General features: G+C 37.1%; 1 protein-coding gene across 1 annotated transcript in view; it reads left to right on the top strand.

Annotated features, from left to right (window-relative positions):
• The window catches only part of SPAG17 (sperm associated antigen 17), a 222,063-nt gene that overhangs the window by 94,772 nt on the left and 107,941 nt on the right, over nt 1–19,350 (top strand). The window contains 3 exon segments of the mRNA XM_036865025.1: nt 922–983; nt 1,544–1,657; nt 9,050–9,204. Coding sequence (XP_036720920.1) covers nt 922–983; nt 1,544–1,657; nt 9,050–9,204 — 331 coding nt within the window.

Here is a 19,350-nt window from a genome sequence, read left to right as displayed (position 1 = left end):
AGTCACAAGAGCCATTACAAACTCTGAGACAGTCACAGTAAAGATGTCTATCCGTGTGAAACATATATCCTGGAACTCTTCTACGTAACATTTGTTAACTTTAGTAATTACTGAAGCATGGTGATTCAGAAATCAACAGCATGATTCTGTTTCCTCTCTGTCCATTTATATGGCTGTTTGCTCGGTACTCAAGAAGGATATCACAATCCCAATTATCGTATAAGTCTACTGTTTGGTCACAGGGAGAACTAATGTGCATGACTCACATTGGTCCATGGTATGGGGCTGTGGAGTCCAGCTCCCGATTCATTTTATTCATTTAACTTTTAAAAACTCTATAAATCTGCAGATGCCCACTAAATGGGTTTAAAATTAATAAATGATTAATGAATGGAAAAAAAGCTTTACAGGATGGTGTATAGTATTATTTTTTCTGGTAGGAGTTGCCTTTATCTGGTAGTTATCCTTTCCATACCTCCCCTGCCCCTGTCCTAGTCTGTCACCCATAAGATATGACCAAGAAGTTTGAAAAGCCTTTGTGATAGTTGCCAGCATGACAAGATACAACAGTGTGTAGTGAGCAGGTGACATAGTTTAATCAGTAAATATTTGCAGCTTGTAAGGTAAAGGTACATTGTTAGAACTGAGCCATACAGTCTGAAGGCAGACTATCTAACATGATTTAGGAATGTATTGTATAGGAAGCTGGGTTCTTTTCAACGGACTTAGCATAAATTTTCTAGGTAGACACTGGTTTAGAATTATTGACACAGACACCTTTTTGGAGGCATGAAACATGCCTTTTAGGAATTACCTTTTCAGCACAGAAACCTAGATCATATGGCAACAAAAATGCACAACGTTGACTAAAATGAGAACAAAGCCCAAACACAACTGGATGTTGGTGTCTTTGATTTACAGAGCAGACCATGAACAATGAGATCAAAGATAAAGCGGTCACAAATGCTGATCCTCTTGAAAAGGTAGGAAATTATTATTCTAAACGTGTAGATGCAAGTAAGATGATCTGAGAAAACCATGAACTAAAAAAAGGAGAGAGAGAGAAACTTAGCAGGAGAATGCTGATGCTAGAGGAGAAAGGACTATTCAGACATCCCCTGACCAGCTCCAGCTGGAGAGAAAGGAGTTAATTTCACCAGCCGCTCAAGCAAAACTTCCAGGCTCCATGCTCCTCTCTAGACAGTGTGGCTTGGCAACGTCACGAACACCTGCTGACCATACAGCCATGTAGAACTAATGCTGTCTTGAAGTGAGTTCAGAAAACCTGCCTATAATTGCTAACAGGACTCAGAAGAGTATAACCTAACAATAAAAATATTTAGATTATGTTGCCCATGAAAAAAAAAGTCAAAGGCATACTCTTTCTGGCAGCAGTTCTCTTAAAGTGTTGCCATATGGATTTATACATATGCAGATTTCCCCAATTAGATGGAGTGCATGCTGGTTAGTTGATGGAGTCCAAGAGGGCTCCATTTGGACTTAAACAAATTAAGGCTGAAATTGGATTCCTATGATTTTTTAGAAACCCAAGAAGATGACTGTGGAAGCAGAGTTACAGGACATAAAGAAAATGCAGCAACGCAATCTAATGGACTGGAGTTTTACTGAACATTTCAAGCCAAAAGTTCTGCTTCAGGTATTAATGGTCTGTGAGTCTCTGGAAGACGGTCAGATGGGTCTGGAGAGGCATGGTGTGATTTAGAACAGTTCACTTCTAGGTCACTCTCAGATCTAGTTCAGATCAATATTCCCATTTACTTCACCTATAAAGTAAGTTTAATCCCAGATTGAGCTTTGCATGCCCAAAATAGTTTAAAATATACTTTCTAAAAGGATGTTTTTTATAAAGTCTTTTAAGGGAAAAAAAAATATATGCATGACTGTTGCACATTTTTTTTTTTTAAAAAACATAGTAATAAAAGTAAGACATTGGGAAGCAACCTTATTTTTCCCCATATTGCCTGTCAGTTCTCTTCAGTTTTCACAACGTTTCAAGGTATTTTCTGATACAATTAACAGGTCAATGGAAGCTGTGATAGCTAACATTTACTGAGCACTTACCATATGCTAGTCAATGATTAATATGTATTATTAGCTTATTTAATCTCTTCAGTAATCCTGTGAAGTAGAAACTATTTAAATAGTAGGAAACTGAGGCACCTTGACCAACAGTAACTTTTGTCCAAGGTCACATGGCTGATGAGTGAGAGAAGCAAGATACGAACCCAAGAAATCCGGCCCCAGAACTTGTGCCCTTAACCACTATGCCAAAAAATGAGTAACGCTAAAATGAACTCTTTTTGTTGCTTTTACGTTTTATGCAAAAACCTGTACTCTTTTGTTTTATCTTTTTAATTTCAGTTTTACTTTTATCAAAGTTTTACATCCACATATTTTTTTAACATCTTTATTGGAGTATAATTGCTTTACAGTGGTGTGTTACTTTCTGCTTTATAACAAAGTGAATTAGCTATACATATATCCCCATATCTCCTCCCTCTTGTGTCTCCCTCCCACCCTCCCTATCCCACCCCTCTATGTGGTCACAAAGCACCGAGCTGATCTCCCTGTGCTATGCAGCTGCTTCCCACTAGCTATCTGTTTTATATTTGGTAGTGTATATATGTCCATGCCACTCTCTCACTTCGTCTCAGCTTACCCTTCCCCCTCCCCGTGTCCTCAAATCCATTCTCTACGTCTGCGTCTTTATTCCTGTCCTGCCCCTAGGTTCTTCAGAACCTTTTTTTTTTTTTTTTAGATTCCATATATATGTGTTAGCATACGGTATTTGTTTTCTCTTTCTGACTTACTTCACTCTGTATGACAGACTCTAGGTCCATCCACCTCACTACAAATAACTCAATTTCATTTCTTTTTATGGCTGAGTAATGTTCCATTGTATATATGTGCCACATCTTCTTTATCCATTCATCTGTTGATGGACACTAAGGTTGCTTCCATGTCCTGGCTATTGGAAATAGAGCTGCAATGAACATTGTGGTACATGACTCTTTTCGAATTATGGTTTTCTCAGGGTATATGCCCAGTAGTGGGATTGCTGGATCATATGGTAGTTCTATTTTTAGTTTTTTAAGGAACCTCCGTACTGTTCTCCATAGTCATCCACATATTTTTAAAGCCAAAAAATTGTATAAAGAGTCTTACGAAAAATAGAAGCTCCCTCCCACTCCCATGCCAAAATTCCCAGAGGTAAAAATCTTCAAGGTATTTACCTGTTTCTTTTGTTAGTTAATTGTCTCTAAATAACAAGTATATTTAGTCTTAGTTTTAGTTTGGGGCATCATCATCAATTAACTGCTTCTTGAGAAAACAGCTTGCCCACCCCGCATATAACACACACTCAGACACATACACACACACATGCAAATGCACATACACTCACTCATACACTCCTACACTCACAGCAGCATTTCTCCTTGCCATTCTCCAACACTGTTAACTATATGATAATTTTTGGTTAGATTTCAAGATTTACCTTATTTCAATTATATAAAAACTATTCACAACTGAACTGTATAGTATTCTATGATTACATTTCCTTTTCATTTGTTTAGTTTGTTATGCATTTATCATTACTACCCCCCAAATTCTCTACCAAAGAGTAAATCTCCTCTCAATACATTCAAACCTAACAGGTATTCTATCAGTTTTGTTGTCTAAGCAATGCCTTTCCTGTGTGCTCTCAACCTCTGCTTGCTCTCTACTTGTCTTCTGGGTTCACAGGGTCACACATGAATAGGAATTTTGCCCAAGGAGGGACCAGGAACTGAGTCTCACCCATAACTGATTTAGAAGATATTTAGATAAAATTTGGGCCTTAGAGTTGATGCTGGAAAGGGTTAAAACTTTGAGGGATATTGGGATTGGGTGAATATATTTTACATATGGGGAGGATATGAATTTGAGAGGCCGCAGTGTGGATTGTTATGTGTTGAACAGTGTCCCTGAAAGGATTTTTTAGAATCCTTACACCCAGGACCTAAAAGTGTTACCTTATTTGGAATTAGGGTGTCTAAAAGATGTAATCAAGTTAGGATGAGGGCATTATGGTGAGCTCTAATCAAATATGACTGACGTCCTTGTAAGAAGAAGAAAATACCAAGTAAAGACAAAGACACACAGGGAGAATATTTTGTGACCAGAGAGGCGGAGATTAGAATGATGCAGATGTAAGCCAAAATACGCCAAGGATTGATGGCTACTGCCAGAAGCTACAGAGCAGCAAAGAAAATTCTACCACTTTTCAGAGAAAGCCTGCTGCACAGCTGTGGTCCTGCGATCTCCCTTCACTATCATGGCCACATCCTTTGCCTCTATTTCCAGTTAGATACTCTGTCCTCTGAATCCCATGTTGTCCTCTCTCTTGGGTTACTCTCTTCTTGTAGGGGACCGTCTCTTCAAGTTGCTTCCATAGATTTTTGAGGCATTGGATGTTTGAAAGTATCTTAATTCTATCCTTACATTTGACTGCCAGTTTGGCTTTATATAAAATGCTAAGTTAAAAAATATTTTCCTTTGACATTTTGAAGGCATTCCTCAATAGTCTTTTACCTTTCCAGATTGTCCTTGAGAAAAAACAATGAAATTCTGATTCCTGATCACTTGAGTCTGGTTTTTGTTTTTGTTTTTTTTCTTCTCTCTGTGAGGTTTTTAAGATTTTCCCTTTGTTCCAGTGTTCTAGATTTCCTGTTGATGTGCCTTGGTGTGTGGTTCTATTCCTCATATTGTACTGGGGAGCCCAGTATAATCCAGAGGCTCCTGTCTTTATATTCTGGGAAATGTTATACAATCATCACTCTAATAATCATCTCCCCTCTGTTTTCTTTAGTCTTTCTTCCTGAAACTCCTGTTATTCTGGTGTTGGACTTCCTGGACTGAACTTCCAGTTTCTTTACCTTTTACCTCCTAGTTTACAACACCTTTTCTTCTTATTCTGGAAATATGGCTCTGCTTTCATTCAATTTTTCTATTGCATCTTCTGTGTCTGTTGTTATAATGTTAATTTCCTAAAGTTCTATTTATAATTAAAAATTACCTTTATAGAGCATACTGTTCACATTCTCTGGTACCATATCTTCTCTTGTCTCTATGAGGATATTAAAGTCCTTTGAAGTCATAGTGTCTTCTCCCTGCATTGTCTCTTTTCCTCAAATTTTTTTTTGAATTTCTTGTTTTTTGGGGAGAGGAGGGGAGATCTTCATTTTTCATATTGGAGAATAATATCTAGTGATATTTGCCTCTTTGTTCATATTAATAATGAGATACTAAAAATATGATAGGAAGTGCTACCTGAGGTCAGGGTGGGGGGAAGTTGTCAATAACCGGACTTCGTTGTTGGGTGATTTGGCTGGGGGGTTTTCTTGGGAGACCCATCAGTGTTGATATATTGAGTTCTGTACTCTTGGGCCATCTAGAGTCTCCAGGAAAAAAAGAAAAATCTAATCTCCTGTCTTCAAGATATAACTTACCAGTAGGGTTTTAGGAGCTGAGTGATAGAGGGAAAGAGTTTAAGGTGTCTTCCCACTCAGCCTCCAGATCTGCGTTGTACAATGTGGTAACCACTAGTCACATGTAGCTTCTGAGTACTTGAAATGTTGCGAGTTAAAGTGAGATGGGCTCTAAGTAGGCTATACACTACATAAGTATAGCTATATAAACGCTATGCACACCAGATTTCAAGGATTTAGTTGAAAAAGAAGGTGATACATTTCATTAGCAATTTTTACATTGATTACATATTGAAATGATAATATATTTTTGACATATTAGGTTAAATAAAATATACAGTTATAATTTTACCTTTTTTTAACTTTTAAAATATGGCTACTATAAAATTTTATATTACACACATGGCTCACATTTGTGGATTACCTTATATTTCTCTTGGACCATGCCAATTTAGACTTTTACAGAATTCTCTTTTTTCTGTGGTATAGGTCCCCTTCAGTGGTGGCTAGGGTCCCTCTTCTTAGAATCCACAGGGTCACCTTCTGTTGGTAATAATCCTCCCTTCTGCTGAGGTGGGAGATGGACAGTCCCCCGGCTGCTCAGAACTATTGAGGCTTCTTAAAAGACTTTAATCTTCCTATTTTCAATGCCACTTTCACTCCACTTTCAGAGGTACCTCACTCTGCCATTTCTTGAGCCTTTCTGTATTTCTGCACACAAATAAAGTTCCGTCTGGTCTCTCTTAAAACTACTCTTAGGATTTGGCTTTCCATGTTCTGCTAAATCAGTTACCACTTATCCTTCTGCTTTCTAGCTTCTAAAATGCTGTTGCTTTTGTCTCCTCTTCTGTGGCCTTCAACTTCATGATATTAAAACTCAAAATTTTTACAGTTCCTTTACTGAGGGGTTAAAGAGTACATGTGTTTAATCTTCCATTTTTAACTGGAAGTTCACTTCAGACTTTATTTCAATTTAGCTCTGTCCTTCCCACTCCATGAAGCTTCACTTTTCAAGGTCACACATAATTGTCCTGCCAAACCTAAATGAACACTTACCTCTGTTCATCTTCCTTGACCTTTTCATCACAAAGCTGATCAATTCCCTGTGAAACACTCTTCACTCTTGGTTTCCAAGACACCATACTGGATTCCTCCTCAGTGCTCCATTTGGAATTTTGTTGAATACTTCTCCTCCACCTAATATCTAAATATTGAAATGCCTCAAGTCTCAGTCCTGAATTGTCTTCTTTCCTCTGTAAACATTCTTTTAATGATTTCATCTATTATATATGTCTAACCCTAATGACTCATAAAATTTTATCTTCCAAATTATCTCTATCTTGAGCTCCACATTAGTGTACCTACCTCTAAATTCCACTTGAATTTCTGATAGGCCTCTTAAATATTTAGTGTCCCACATGAAGCAGATAATATTCCCACCTTAAGCATGTTTCTCCCCTCATCCATCTCAGAAAATGTCACCATCAAGCCAAAAGGCTAAGTCATTCCTTACTTGAGCTTTTCCTTTGTCCTGCATGTCTGATCCATCAAGTTTCGAGGGTATAACCTCAAAATATATCTTCAAGCTCTTCACCATCTCCACTGCTGCTACTTTAATTCAAGTACCATCCTCTCCATCTACTGTAATATCCTCCTAGTCATCAGCCTGCTCCACTCTTGGTCCATGCCAATCCATTCTGTCCATATCAGATGTTCCATCAATTTCATCTTCTTAGACACACATCTCTGAACTCCAGAATTCTCTATAAAAATCTTAATCAGATTTTGGAGAAGAATCTTACCTATCTTGTTCATTTTGTTTTTCTAGAACCTACATGGTGCCTGGCACATAGTAGGTCTTCATTTTTAATGAAAAAAGTAGTTAATGAGAACAACAATATTAATGCAGAATAATAGGTAAAAGCCAAGTTTTTAAAATTTATTTTATTGGAGTATAGTTGATTTACAGTGTTGTGGCCAAGTTTCTAAAAACGACAGGAAATACATTGTATGAAAGCTTATCAAATATTAAGAACAACTACAGCTCTGAGAAACTTAGTGCTATTAGCAAACCAAATGCAGTAATTTATAAAATATATATATATATAACATAATGTACAATTTGGATTTTCACAGGAATGTAAGGTTGAACACTAGAATATCTATTAATAAAATTTAACACTTTAACAGATTAAAGAATAAAAAAGAGCACCTAAATTGATGCAGAAAAATCATTTGATATGATTTAATAGTCACTAATGATTAAGAACTCAGAGCAAACTAGTAACAGGAGGAACTTTTCTGACCTAATGAGGAGTATTAGGTTACATAAACCCTACAGCAAAAAAACAAAAACAAAAACATACTTAATAGATGTCTACCCCAGCAGTCAAAGTAAATGTGAAAACACAAAGATTGTGGAGCTCTCTAATACAAGGAAGAATACACGTTCATCAGAAATAAAAATATTTGTTTTTTGGACTTAAAATATGAAAGGAATTTGCCAAAAAAGTAAAGTAATGGATAGCACCCCACATAGCAAAATTTTTTTAACGCAAAAATATTTACCACATGTGTGTTTCTTGTGTTGGCTCTCAGGGAACAGATGTAAAAATTTAAATTCCACTTCATAAAGACACTCATAGAAGGGACTAGATTGGGGAAGTACATGTATCATTTTCGTTATGCTACCAGTGTAAAATTGAAAGCAAAAGTAAAGCAGTCCTTTCCTGACCTAATACGCAATTCCATGCCTTCAGATCATCCAAAAGGTAGAGAACAGAAAGCTGCTGCCACCGAATTGATATGGACAAGGAAAACAAAAACAAAAACCCACAGCTGTCTAATTGCTTTCCCTATGCACATATTTCTTTATGTTGATTGGCATAAGGAAAAGGCAACAGGACAGCGAGCTGCCTACTCTGCCCCTCTGTGGCTGCAATTGCAATGCTGAAGATAGAATGTTTTGGAAAGGGCCAGGGATAGAAGTTGTGTAGAAACAATATGTATCAAGAGGACCACTCACAGCATGTCTCTGTACTACAGCGTGGTGTAGTGGAGAGCACTGTGTGGAGTGTGAAATGTGACATGTAGAGCCGAAAGACTGGTATGAGCCCTGGCACCAGAACTTAGGGACTCCATATTCTTGGACAAGTATCTTATCCCCTCTTGGCCACAACTGATGCTGAAAAATGCAGCTTTTAATATTTTGAAATGGAAAAAATAATCATACCTATTTATCTGGGGCTTTTATGATGACAAAATGAGATGATCTATATGAAGGCATGGAAAACGTTAAATAAATAACTCCTAGACTTAATTATTATCTCCCAGCGTTAATGAAGAACACTTGAGCAAATGCCTCTATGCCTGGAGCCTAGGATTTGTTTTTCTTTAAAAGTTGCTAAAATGCTCCTGAAAACGTCTGCCATCTATGCTCTCACCTTGACTAACATCATGGAGATAAGTGGAGAAAAAAGAAGGGGGCAGAGAAAATGCCCTAGCAGGAGACCTTTCTCTTGGGAAAAAAAGACACAACAATGGATTGTTTTGATTTTCAGGTTCTTCAAGAAGCCAATGAGCAATACAGGTGTATTGATTCTTATTACCACACCCAAGATAACTCTTTACTGTTGGTCTTTCATAATCCAATGAATTTGCAACGTCTGCGCTGTGAACATTGGAACATTGCTCTTCACTCTAATGTTGGATTCAGGTAACCAACTTAGATAGTTTGTTTAGTTAGTTGTCTTAGCTTAGTTTGTTAGTTACCTAGTTTTTAGTTCTTATAGCCTAAGCTGGGTGGTTCAACTTGATAAAAACATTTGTGTGATACTATAGATTCAATTCAGCTCACCAAGTTGAACGTGTGTGCCAGGCACTGTGATAGGCATTGAAACTATCTCCCTGAGGAAGACAGACGTCATTCCCTATCCCGTTGGATCTAGTGGGGATATTATTAAATTACATTTGATTCATTTAGACTCCAATAAAACAGCCTCTGAAAGATTTAAAGTAGGAACTACAAAACATGACATTCCGCATGCTGGTTTGTGGTAACTCCACTTGATCTAGGGAAGACTCAAAAGTAGGGCAGCTGAGTGACACATGCAGTCAGGTTCCCAGCAAACTGAGGCCTCTAGGAATCAGTGATTTTTTTTTCTTCCCAGATCCTTATTCCATTGCTAACTTAAAATTTTGCTTTCTCTTCTTATTAATAATGAGGACTTTTAATTATTTTTCAATACTGGTTAATGTATATTCAGTATTTATTATTTGTATAGAATTGTTTTAGTCTAAGGGATACAGAAAAATAGAGAGGACGAACATGGTCTTATAGAATAATTGGGGAAACAGGTTGTGTGCACACATATATGCATACACGGGAACACACATTTTAAAGTCATGAGATGATTTTTCAAAATTAAGGCACACAACAGATGTACCAAGCTAATATCTTAAACTGTGCTTTTCTTTGTTTTGTTTCTCATTCCAGTAATTATACTTTTCATTTTCTTTGCCGACTAGGACTTCCAATACAGTTTTTGAGAACATCATTGTCTTGCTCTAGGTTTTGAATATTCATCTATTAAGTATGTTTTTGCTTTTGTTTTTCTGCTGTAGGGTTTATGTAAATACTCCTTATTAGGTTAGAAAAGTTCCTCCTGTACTAGTTTGCTCTGAGTTCTTAATCATAAGTGACTATTAAATCATATCAAATGATTTTTCTGCATCAATTTAGGTGTTCTTTTTTATTCGTTAAAGTGCTGAATTTTATTAATAGATATTCTAGTGTTCAACCTTATTCCTGTGAAAATCCAATTTGTCCATTATGTTATCTTTTTTTATAAATTACTGCATTAGGTTTGCTAATAGATTATTTACAATATTTGGATCTGTATTCGTGGGTAAGACTCAGCTATAATTTCCCCTTCTTTAAACGTTCTTGTCTGGCTTTCATATTGGGATTTTATTAGCCTCGTAAATTAATGGGCAGATGTTCTCCTTTTTCATTTCTATATTTTGATTTTCTGAATGAGTTTGTGCAAGACTAAGGTATATGTTCCTTTGGCATTTGGTAAAACTTCCAAATAAGAACATCTGGACCTGGGACAATGTTTAATTACTGATACAACGTCTGTCATGGTTATTAGACTCTTTGGGTTTTCTATTTATTTATTTACTTATTTACTTATTCATTTATTTATTTTAACATCTTTATTAGAGTATAATTGCTTTACAATTGTGTGTTAGTTTCTGCTTTATAACAAAGTGAATCAGCTATACATATACATATATCCCCATATCTCCTCCCTCTTGTGTCTCCCTTCCACCCTCCCTACCCCACCCCTCTAGGTGGTCACAAAGCACCGAGTTGATCTCCCTGTGCTATGCGGCTGCTTCCCACTAGCTATCTATTTTACATTTGGTAGTGTGTATATGTCAATGCCACTCTCTCACTTCGTCTCAGCTTGCCCTCCCCCCTCTCCGTGTCCTCAAGTCCATTCTCTACATCTGAGTTTTTGTTCCTGTCCTGCCTCTAGGTTCTTCAGAACCTCTTTATTTTTTTAGATTCCATATATATGTATTAGCATATGGTATTTGTTTTTCTCTTTCTGACTTACTTCACTCTGTATGACAGACTCTAGGTCCATCCACCTCACTACAAATAACTCAATTTCGTTTCTTTTTATGGCTGAGTAATATTCCATTCTATATATATGTGCCACATCTGTCGATGGACACTTAGCTTGCTTCCATGTCCTGGCTATTGTAAATAGTGCTGCAATGAACTTATGGTACATGGCTCTTTTTATTTTATTTTATTTTATTTACTTTTTTAAAATAAATTTATTTATTTTATTTATTTATTTTTGGCTGTGTTGGGTCTTCGTTGCTGGGTGCAGGCTTTCTCTAGTTGCGGCGAGCGGGGGCTACTCTTCGTTGCAGTGCACGGGCTTCTTATTGCGGTGGCTTCTCTTGTTGCGGAGCACGGACTCTAGGCACGCGGGCTTCAGTAGTTGTGGCACGTTGGCTCAGTAATTGTTGCTCACGGGCTCTAGAGAACAGGCTCAGTAGTTGTGGTGCACGGGCTTAGTTGCTCTGCGGCATGTGGCATCTTCCCGGACCAGGGCTCGAACCCGTATCCCCTGCATTGGCAGGCAGATTCTTAACCACTGCGCCACCAAGGAAGCCCTACATGTCTCTTTTTGAATTATGGTTTTCTCAGGGTATATGCCTAGTAGTGGGATTCCTGGGTCATATGGTAGTTCTATTTTTAGTTTTTTAAGGAACCTCCATACTGTTCTCCATAGTGGCTGTATCAATTTACATTCCCACCAACAATGCAAGAGGATTCCCTTTTCTCCACACCCTCTCCAGCATTTATTGTTTGTAGATTTTTTGATGATGGCCATTCTGACTGGTATAAGGTGATACCTCACTGTAGTTTTGATTTGCATTTCTTTAATGATTAGTGATGTTGAGCATCCTTTCATGTGTTTGTTGGCAATCTGTATATCTTCTATGGAGAAATGTCTATTTAGGTCTTCTGCCCATTTTTGGATTGGGCTGTTTGTTTTTTTGATATTGAGCTGCATGAGCTGCTTGTATATTTTGGAGATTAATCCTTTGTCAGTTGCTTCATTTGTAAATATTTTCTCCCATTTTGAGGGTTGTCTTTTCATCTTGTTTCTGGTTTCCTTTGCTGTGCAAAAGCTTTTAAGTTTCATTAGGTCCCATTTGTTTATTTTTGTTTTTAGTTCCATTTCTCTAGGAGGTGGGTCAAAAAGGACCTTGCTGTGATTTATGTCATAGAGTGTTCTGCCTATATTTTCCTCTAAGAGTTTTATAGTGTCTGGCTTTACATTTAGGTCTTTAATCCATTTTGAGTTGGCTTTTGTGTATGGTGTTAGGGAGTGTTCTAATTTCATTCTTTTACATATAGCTGTCCAGTTTTCCCAGCACCACTTATTGAAGAGGCTGTCTTTTCTTCATTGTATATTCTTGCCTCCTTTATCAAACATAAGGTGACTATATGTGCATGGGTTTCTCTCTGGGCTTTCTAGCCTGTTCCATTGATCTATATTTGTTTTTGTGCCAGTACCATACTGTCTTGATTACTGTAGCTTTGTAGTACAGCCTGAAGTCTGGCAGCCTGATTCCTCCAGCTCCATTTTACTTTCTCAAGATTGCTTTGGCTATTCGGGGTCTTTTGTGTCTCCAAACAAATTGTGATATTTTTTCTTCTAGTTCTGTGAAAAATGCCATTTGTAATTTGATAGGGGTTGCATTGACTCTGCAGATTGCTTTGGGTAGTATAGTCATTTTCACAATGTTGATTCTTCCAGTCCAAGAGTATGGTATATCTCTCCATCTGTTTGTATCATCTTTAATTTCTTTCATCAGTGTCTTATAGTTTTCTGCTATAGGTCTTTTTTCTCCTTAGGTAGGTTTATTCCTAGGTATTTTGTTCTTTTTGTTGCAGTGGTAAATGGGAGCGTTTCCTTAATTTCTCTTTCAGATTTTTCATCATTAGTGTATACGAATGCAAGAGATTTCTGTGCATTAATTTTGTACCCTGCTACTTTACCATATTCATTGATTAGCTCTAGTAGTTTCTGGTAACATCTTTAGGATGCTCTATATATAGTATCATGTCCTCTGCAAACAGTGACAGCTTTACTTCTTCTTTTCCAGTTGGATTCCTTTTATTTCATTTCTTCTCTGACTGCTGTGGCTAAAACTTCCAAACTATGTTGAATAATAGTGATGAGAGTGGGCAACCTTGTTTCCTAATCTTAGTGGAAATGGTTTCAGTTTTTTACCATTGAGAATGATGTTGGCTGTGGGTTTGTCATATATGGCCTTTATTATGTTGATGTAAGTTCCCTCTATGACTACTTTCTGGAGAGTTTTTATCATAAATGGGTGTTGAATTTTGTCAAAAGCTTTTTCTGCATCTATTGAGATTATCATATGGTTTTCATCTTTCAATTTGTTAATATGGTGTATCACATTGATTGATTTGCGCATATTAAAGAATCCTTGCATTCCTGGGATAAACCCCACTTGATCATGGTGTATGATCTTTTTAATGTGCTGCTGGATTCTGTTTGCTAGTATTTTGTTGAGGATTTTTGCATCTATGTTCATCAGTGATATTGGCCTGTAGTTTTCTTTTTTTGTAACATCTTTGGTTTTGGTATCAGGGTGATTGTGGTCTTGTAGAATGAGTTAGGGAGTCTTCCTCCCTCTGCTATTTTTTGGAAGAATTGGAGAAGGATGGGTGTTAGCTCTTCTCTAAATATTTGATAGAATTCACCTGTGAAGCCATCTGGTCCTGGGCTTTTGTTTGTTGGAAGATTTTTAATCACAGTTTCAATTTCACTGCTTGTGATCGGTCTGTTTATATTTTCTATTTCTTCCTCGTTTAGTCTCAGAAGGTTGTGCTTTTCTAAGAATTGGTCCATTTCTTCCAGGTTGTCCATTTTATTGGCATATAGATGCTTGTAGTAATCTCTCATGATCCTTTGTATTTCTGCAGTGTCAGTTGTTACTTCTCCTTTTTCATTTCTAATTATGTTGATTTGAATCTTCTTCCTCTTTTTCTTGATGAGTCTGGCTAATGGTTTATCAATTTTGTTTATCTGCTCAAAGAACCAGCTTTTAGTTTTATTGATCTTTGTAATTGTTTTCTTCATCTCTTTTCATTTATTTCTGATTTGATAGTTATGATTTCTTTCCTTCTGCTAAGTTTAGGGTTTTGTTCTTCTTTCTCTAATTACTTTAGATGTAAGTTTAGGTGTTTATTTGAGATGTTTCTTGTTTCTTGAGGTAAGATTGTATTGCTATAAACTTCCCTCTTAGAACTACTTTTGCTGCATCCCATAGGTTTTGGGTCATCATGTTTTCATTGTCCTTTGTTTCTAGGTATTTTTTGATTTCGTCTTTGATTCCTTCAGTGATCTCCTGGTTATTTTGTTTAGCCTCCATGTGTTTGTATTTTTTACAGTTTCTTTTCCTGTAATTGATATCTAGTCTCATAGTGTTGTGGTCAAAAAAGATACATGAAACGATTTCAGTTTTCGTAAATTTACCTAGGCTTGATTTGTGACCCAAGATATGATCTATCCTGGAGAATGCTCCATGAGCTCTTGAGAAGAAAGTGTATTCTGTTTTTTTTTGGATACAATGTCCTATAAATATCAATTAAGTCCATCTTGTTTAAGGTGTCATTTAAAGCTTGTTTTTCCTTACTTATTTTCATTTTGCTTGATCTGTCCATTGGTGAAAGTGGGGTGTTAAAGTCCCCTACTATGATTGTGCTCCTGTCAAATTCCCCTTTTATGGCTGTTAGCATTTGCCTTATGTATTGAGGTACTGCTATGTTGGGTGCATAAATATTTACAATTGTTATTATATCTTCTTCTTGGATTGGTCCCTTGATCATTATGTAGTGTCCTTCTTTTTCTCTTGTAATAGTCTTTATGTTAAAGTGTACTTTTTTCTTATATGACAATTGCTACTCCACCCTTTCTTTTGATTTCCATTTGCATGAATATCTGTTTCCATCCCCTCCCTTTCAGTCTATATGTTTCCTTAGGTCTGAAATGGTCTCTTGTAGACAACATATATATGGGTCTTGTTTTTGTATCCATTCAGCCAGTGTGTGTCTTTTGGTTAGAGCATTTAATCCATTTGCATTTAAGGTAATTATCGATATGTATGTTCCTATTACCATTTTCATACTTGTTTTGTTTTGTTTATGTAGGACTTTTCCTTCTCTTGTGTTTCCTGCCTAGAGAAGTTCCTTCAGCATTTGTTGTAAAGCTGGTTTGGTGGTGCTGAATTCTCTTAGGTTTTGCTTGTCTGAAAAGGTTTTAATTTCTCCGTGCAATCTGAATGAGATCCTTGCTGGGTAGAGTCATCTTGGTTGTTGGTTTTTCCCTTTCATCACTTTAAATATGTCCTGCCACTACCTTCTGGCTTGCAGAGTTTCTGCTGTAAGATCAGCTCTTAACCTTATGGGGATTCCTTTGTATTTTATTTGTTGTTTTTCCCTTGCTGCTTTTAATATTTTTTTCTTAGTATTTAATTCTTGATAGTTTGATTAATATGTGTCTTGGCGTGTTTCTCCTTGGATTTATCTTGTATGGGACTCTCTGTACTTCCTGGACTTGATTGACTATTTCCTTTCCCATATTAGGGAAGTTTTCAACTATGGTCTCTTCAAATATTTTCTCAGTCCCTTTCTTTTCCTCTTCTTCTTCTGGGACCCCTATAAATTCGAATGTTGGTGCATTTAATGTTGTCCAGAGGTCTCTAAGACTGTCCTCAATTCTTTTCATTCTTTTTTCTTTATTCTGCTCTGCAGTAGTTTTTTCCACTATTTATCTTCCAGGTCACTATCCGTTCTTCTGCCTCAGTTATTCTGCTATTGATTCCTTCTAGAGAATTTTTCATTTCATTTATTGTGGTGTTCATCATTATTTGTTTGCTCTTTAGTTCTTATAGGTCCTTGTTAAGTGGTTCTTGTATTTTCTCCATTCTGTTTCCAAGATTTTTTTATCATATTTTACTATCATTACTCTGAATTCTTTTCAGGTAGACTGCCTATTTCCTCTCATTTGTTTGGTCTGGTGGGTTTTTACCTTGCTCCTTCATCTGCTGTGTGTTTTCTCTGTCTTCTCATTTTTCTTAACTTACTGTGTTTGAGGTCTCTTTTTCGCAGGCTGCAGGTTCATAGTTCCTGTTGTTTTTGGGTGTCTGCCCCCAGTGGCTAAGGTTGGTTCAGTGGGTTGTGTGGGCTTCCTGGTGGGAGTAGACTAGTACATGTGTTTCTGGTGGTATAAGTTGGATCTTGTCCTTTCTGGTGGGCAGGACCACATCTGGTGGTGTGTTTTGGGGTGTCTGTGAACTCAATATGATTTTTAGGCAGCCTCTCTGCTAATGGGTGGGGTTGTGTTCCCATCTTGCTAGCTGTTTGGCGTGGGTGTCCAACCACTGGAGTTTGCTAGTCGTGATTGGAGCTGGGTCTTAGCATTGAGATGGAGATCTCTGGGAGAGCTCTCACCGATTTGGTATTATGTGGGGCCAGGAGGCCTGTGGTGGTCCAGTGTCCTGAACTTGGCTCTCACACCTCAGAGGGTCAGGGCCTGACACCCAGCCGGAGCACCAAGACCCTGTCAGCCCAACGGCTGTTGAGTGCCTTCAGAGTTGGAGAAGCTGGCTTGCAGTGTCTCTCCTTCTGCGCTGCACATTAGAATCAGCTGCTGCTTCTTTGTTTTGCCCAAAGGCAGTGTTCCACAGAGAAAAACAATAGCCTTGAAAGTAGTCACAGCTCTGAGATGGCTTTTTTTTCCTTTGTGCTTAGTCAGGTTTCCCTTGCTCACAGGGGGCCACGTGCAGAGGCCTTGCACCCAGCTCTTCCGACCAGAGTTCCTAGTGCCGAATGGCTGCCACCACCACTTCAGCTCAGGCAGGCCGTCTGTAGAAGTGAGACAAAAGACACTGCATCCAAGATGGCAGCCGGGGGCCGTGTCTTGCCATTAATTTATAAACACACATTTTTACTTCAGGATTAATCCCTTTCCTTCCTTTTGTTAGATTCAATTTTCTTAGTTCATTCTTAGCATGTGATTTTTAAAAGTCATACATTGTATTTATATTCTTCTAGAAGTTACACTTATCCTTTTAAATCACATATTTAAACATTTTTATATAATAGCTAGGGTTTAAAGAATATTAATATCATTTCACAGAAAATGTTAAAATCTTTAACATATTTCACTTACTCCCAACAAATCTCCTACCTCCCATTTAGAAATTGCCGAAAAATTTTATTTCCAATTGTAAAGTAATATTTTTTAATCATAAAATAAGTGGCATACATAGTTACCTACATTTAATTGTAAGTATTATTATTTCTCAACTCTTACTTATATCCCGTGTTGTCTTGGATGTTTTTTCTTAACGCAGCTGGAATACATTTGTGAGTAATTCTTTCAGAAAGTATCTGTGGGTGGCAAAATTTCCTGAATCATTGAATGCTAAAATATTCCTTATTTTGTTATCTCATTTGAAATATACATATCTGTGTTCTCTCATCACAGATTAGTACTAATGATTCTGGGTTTTTGTTTGAAATGCAGACTTACTGAAATGTCCTGAGCAAAGAGAGAGACATGATATGACTTAAGGATGAAAGGGATCTTCCTACTCGCTCTCTCTAGAATAGACTACAGGGGGTCGAGGGTAGGAACAAGGAGACTTGTTGGGAGTCTATGGCAGCAATCCTAGCAAAAGGTGGTAGTGACAGACCAGGACGATAGTGGTAAAGGGAGTGAGAAGTGATCAGATTCTGAATGTATTTCAAATATGTTTTAAAAAATCATTGGATTTCCTGACATATTGGAAGAAGAACATGAGAAACAAGAGTAGTCAAAGATAACTTCAGGGTATTTGACCTATTCAACACAACCTGATGACAAGTGCAGACTTGCCATCAGCTAAGAGGCAAAGGGCTTGATGAGCGTTTGGAGTGGAAGATCAGGGGTTTGATTGGGGCATGTTGAGTTTGAGATATCTTTTACCTTCCAAATGAAGATGTTGTGTAACCATAATTCATAGTCTACAATTTTCAGTTGATTTCTTTCTCTTTTTTTAGGCAAATAAGGTATTGTATTATTAAATTTTTTTATTATTTTTAAGTTAATTTTTATTGGAGTATAGTTGCTTTACCATGTGGTGTTACTTTCTGCTGGTAGAGCAAATGAATCAGCTATGACATATACATACATCCCCTCTTTTTTTGGATTTTCCTTCCCATTTAGGTCACCACAGTGCATTAAGTAGAGTTCCCTGTGCTATACCGTATGTTCTCATTAGTTGTCTATTTTATATCTAGTATCAATAGTGTATATGTGTCAATCCCAATCTCCCAGTTCCTCCCACCCCACCCCTTTCTCCCTTGGTATCCATACATTTGTTCTCTATGTCTGTGTCTCTATTTCTGCTTTGCAAATAAGATCATCTATACCATTTTTCTAGATTCCATATATATGCATTAATATATGATATTTGTTTCTCTCTTTCTGACTTCGGTCTGTATGATACTCTCTATGTCTATCAACATCTCTATAAATGACCAGTTTTGTTCCTTTTTATGGCTGAGTAATATTCCATTGTATATATGTACCACATCTTCTTCATCCATTTCTCTGTTGATGGACATTTAGGTTGTTTCCATGTCCTGGCTATTTTAAATAGTGCTGCAGTGAACACTGGGGCACATGTGTCTTTTCAAAGTATGGTTTCTCTGGATATATGCCCAGGAGTGGGATTGCTGGATCTTATGGTTACTCTATTTTTAGTTTTTTAAGGAAACTCCATACTGTTCCCCATAGTGGCTGTACCAATTTACATTCCCACAAACAGTGCAGGAGAGTTCCCTTTTCTCCACACCCTCTCCAGCATTTATTATTTGTAGACTTTTTGATGATGGTCATTCTGACTGGTATGAGGTGATACCTCATTGTAGTTTTGATTTGCATTTCTCTAGTAATTAACAACATTGAGCATTTTTTCATGTGCCTATTGACCATCTTATGTCTTCATTGGAGAAATAACTATTTACATCTTCTGCCGCCCATTTTTTTGATTGGGTGTTTGTTTTTTTTTTATTGAGCTGTATGTGTTGTTTGTATATTTTGGAAATCAATCCCTTCTCCATCACATAGTTTGCAAATATTTTCTCCATTCCATAGGTTTTCTTTTCATTTTGTTTATGGTTTCCTTTGCTGCGCAAAAGCTTTTAAGTTTAATTAGGAGCCATTTGTTTATTTTTGTTTTTATTTCCATT

Source organism: Balaenoptera musculus, chromosome 1 (assembly GCF_009873245.2).
Source record: "Balaenoptera musculus isolate JJ_BM4_2016_0621 chromosome 1, mBalMus1.pri.v3, whole genome shotgun sequence".
Classification (NCBI taxonomy): Eukaryota; Metazoa; Chordata; class Mammalia; order Artiodactyla; family Balaenopteridae; genus Balaenoptera; species Balaenoptera musculus.
Note: the sequence above shows the minus strand (reverse complement) of the source record. Positions and strands in the feature narration are given on the sequence as shown.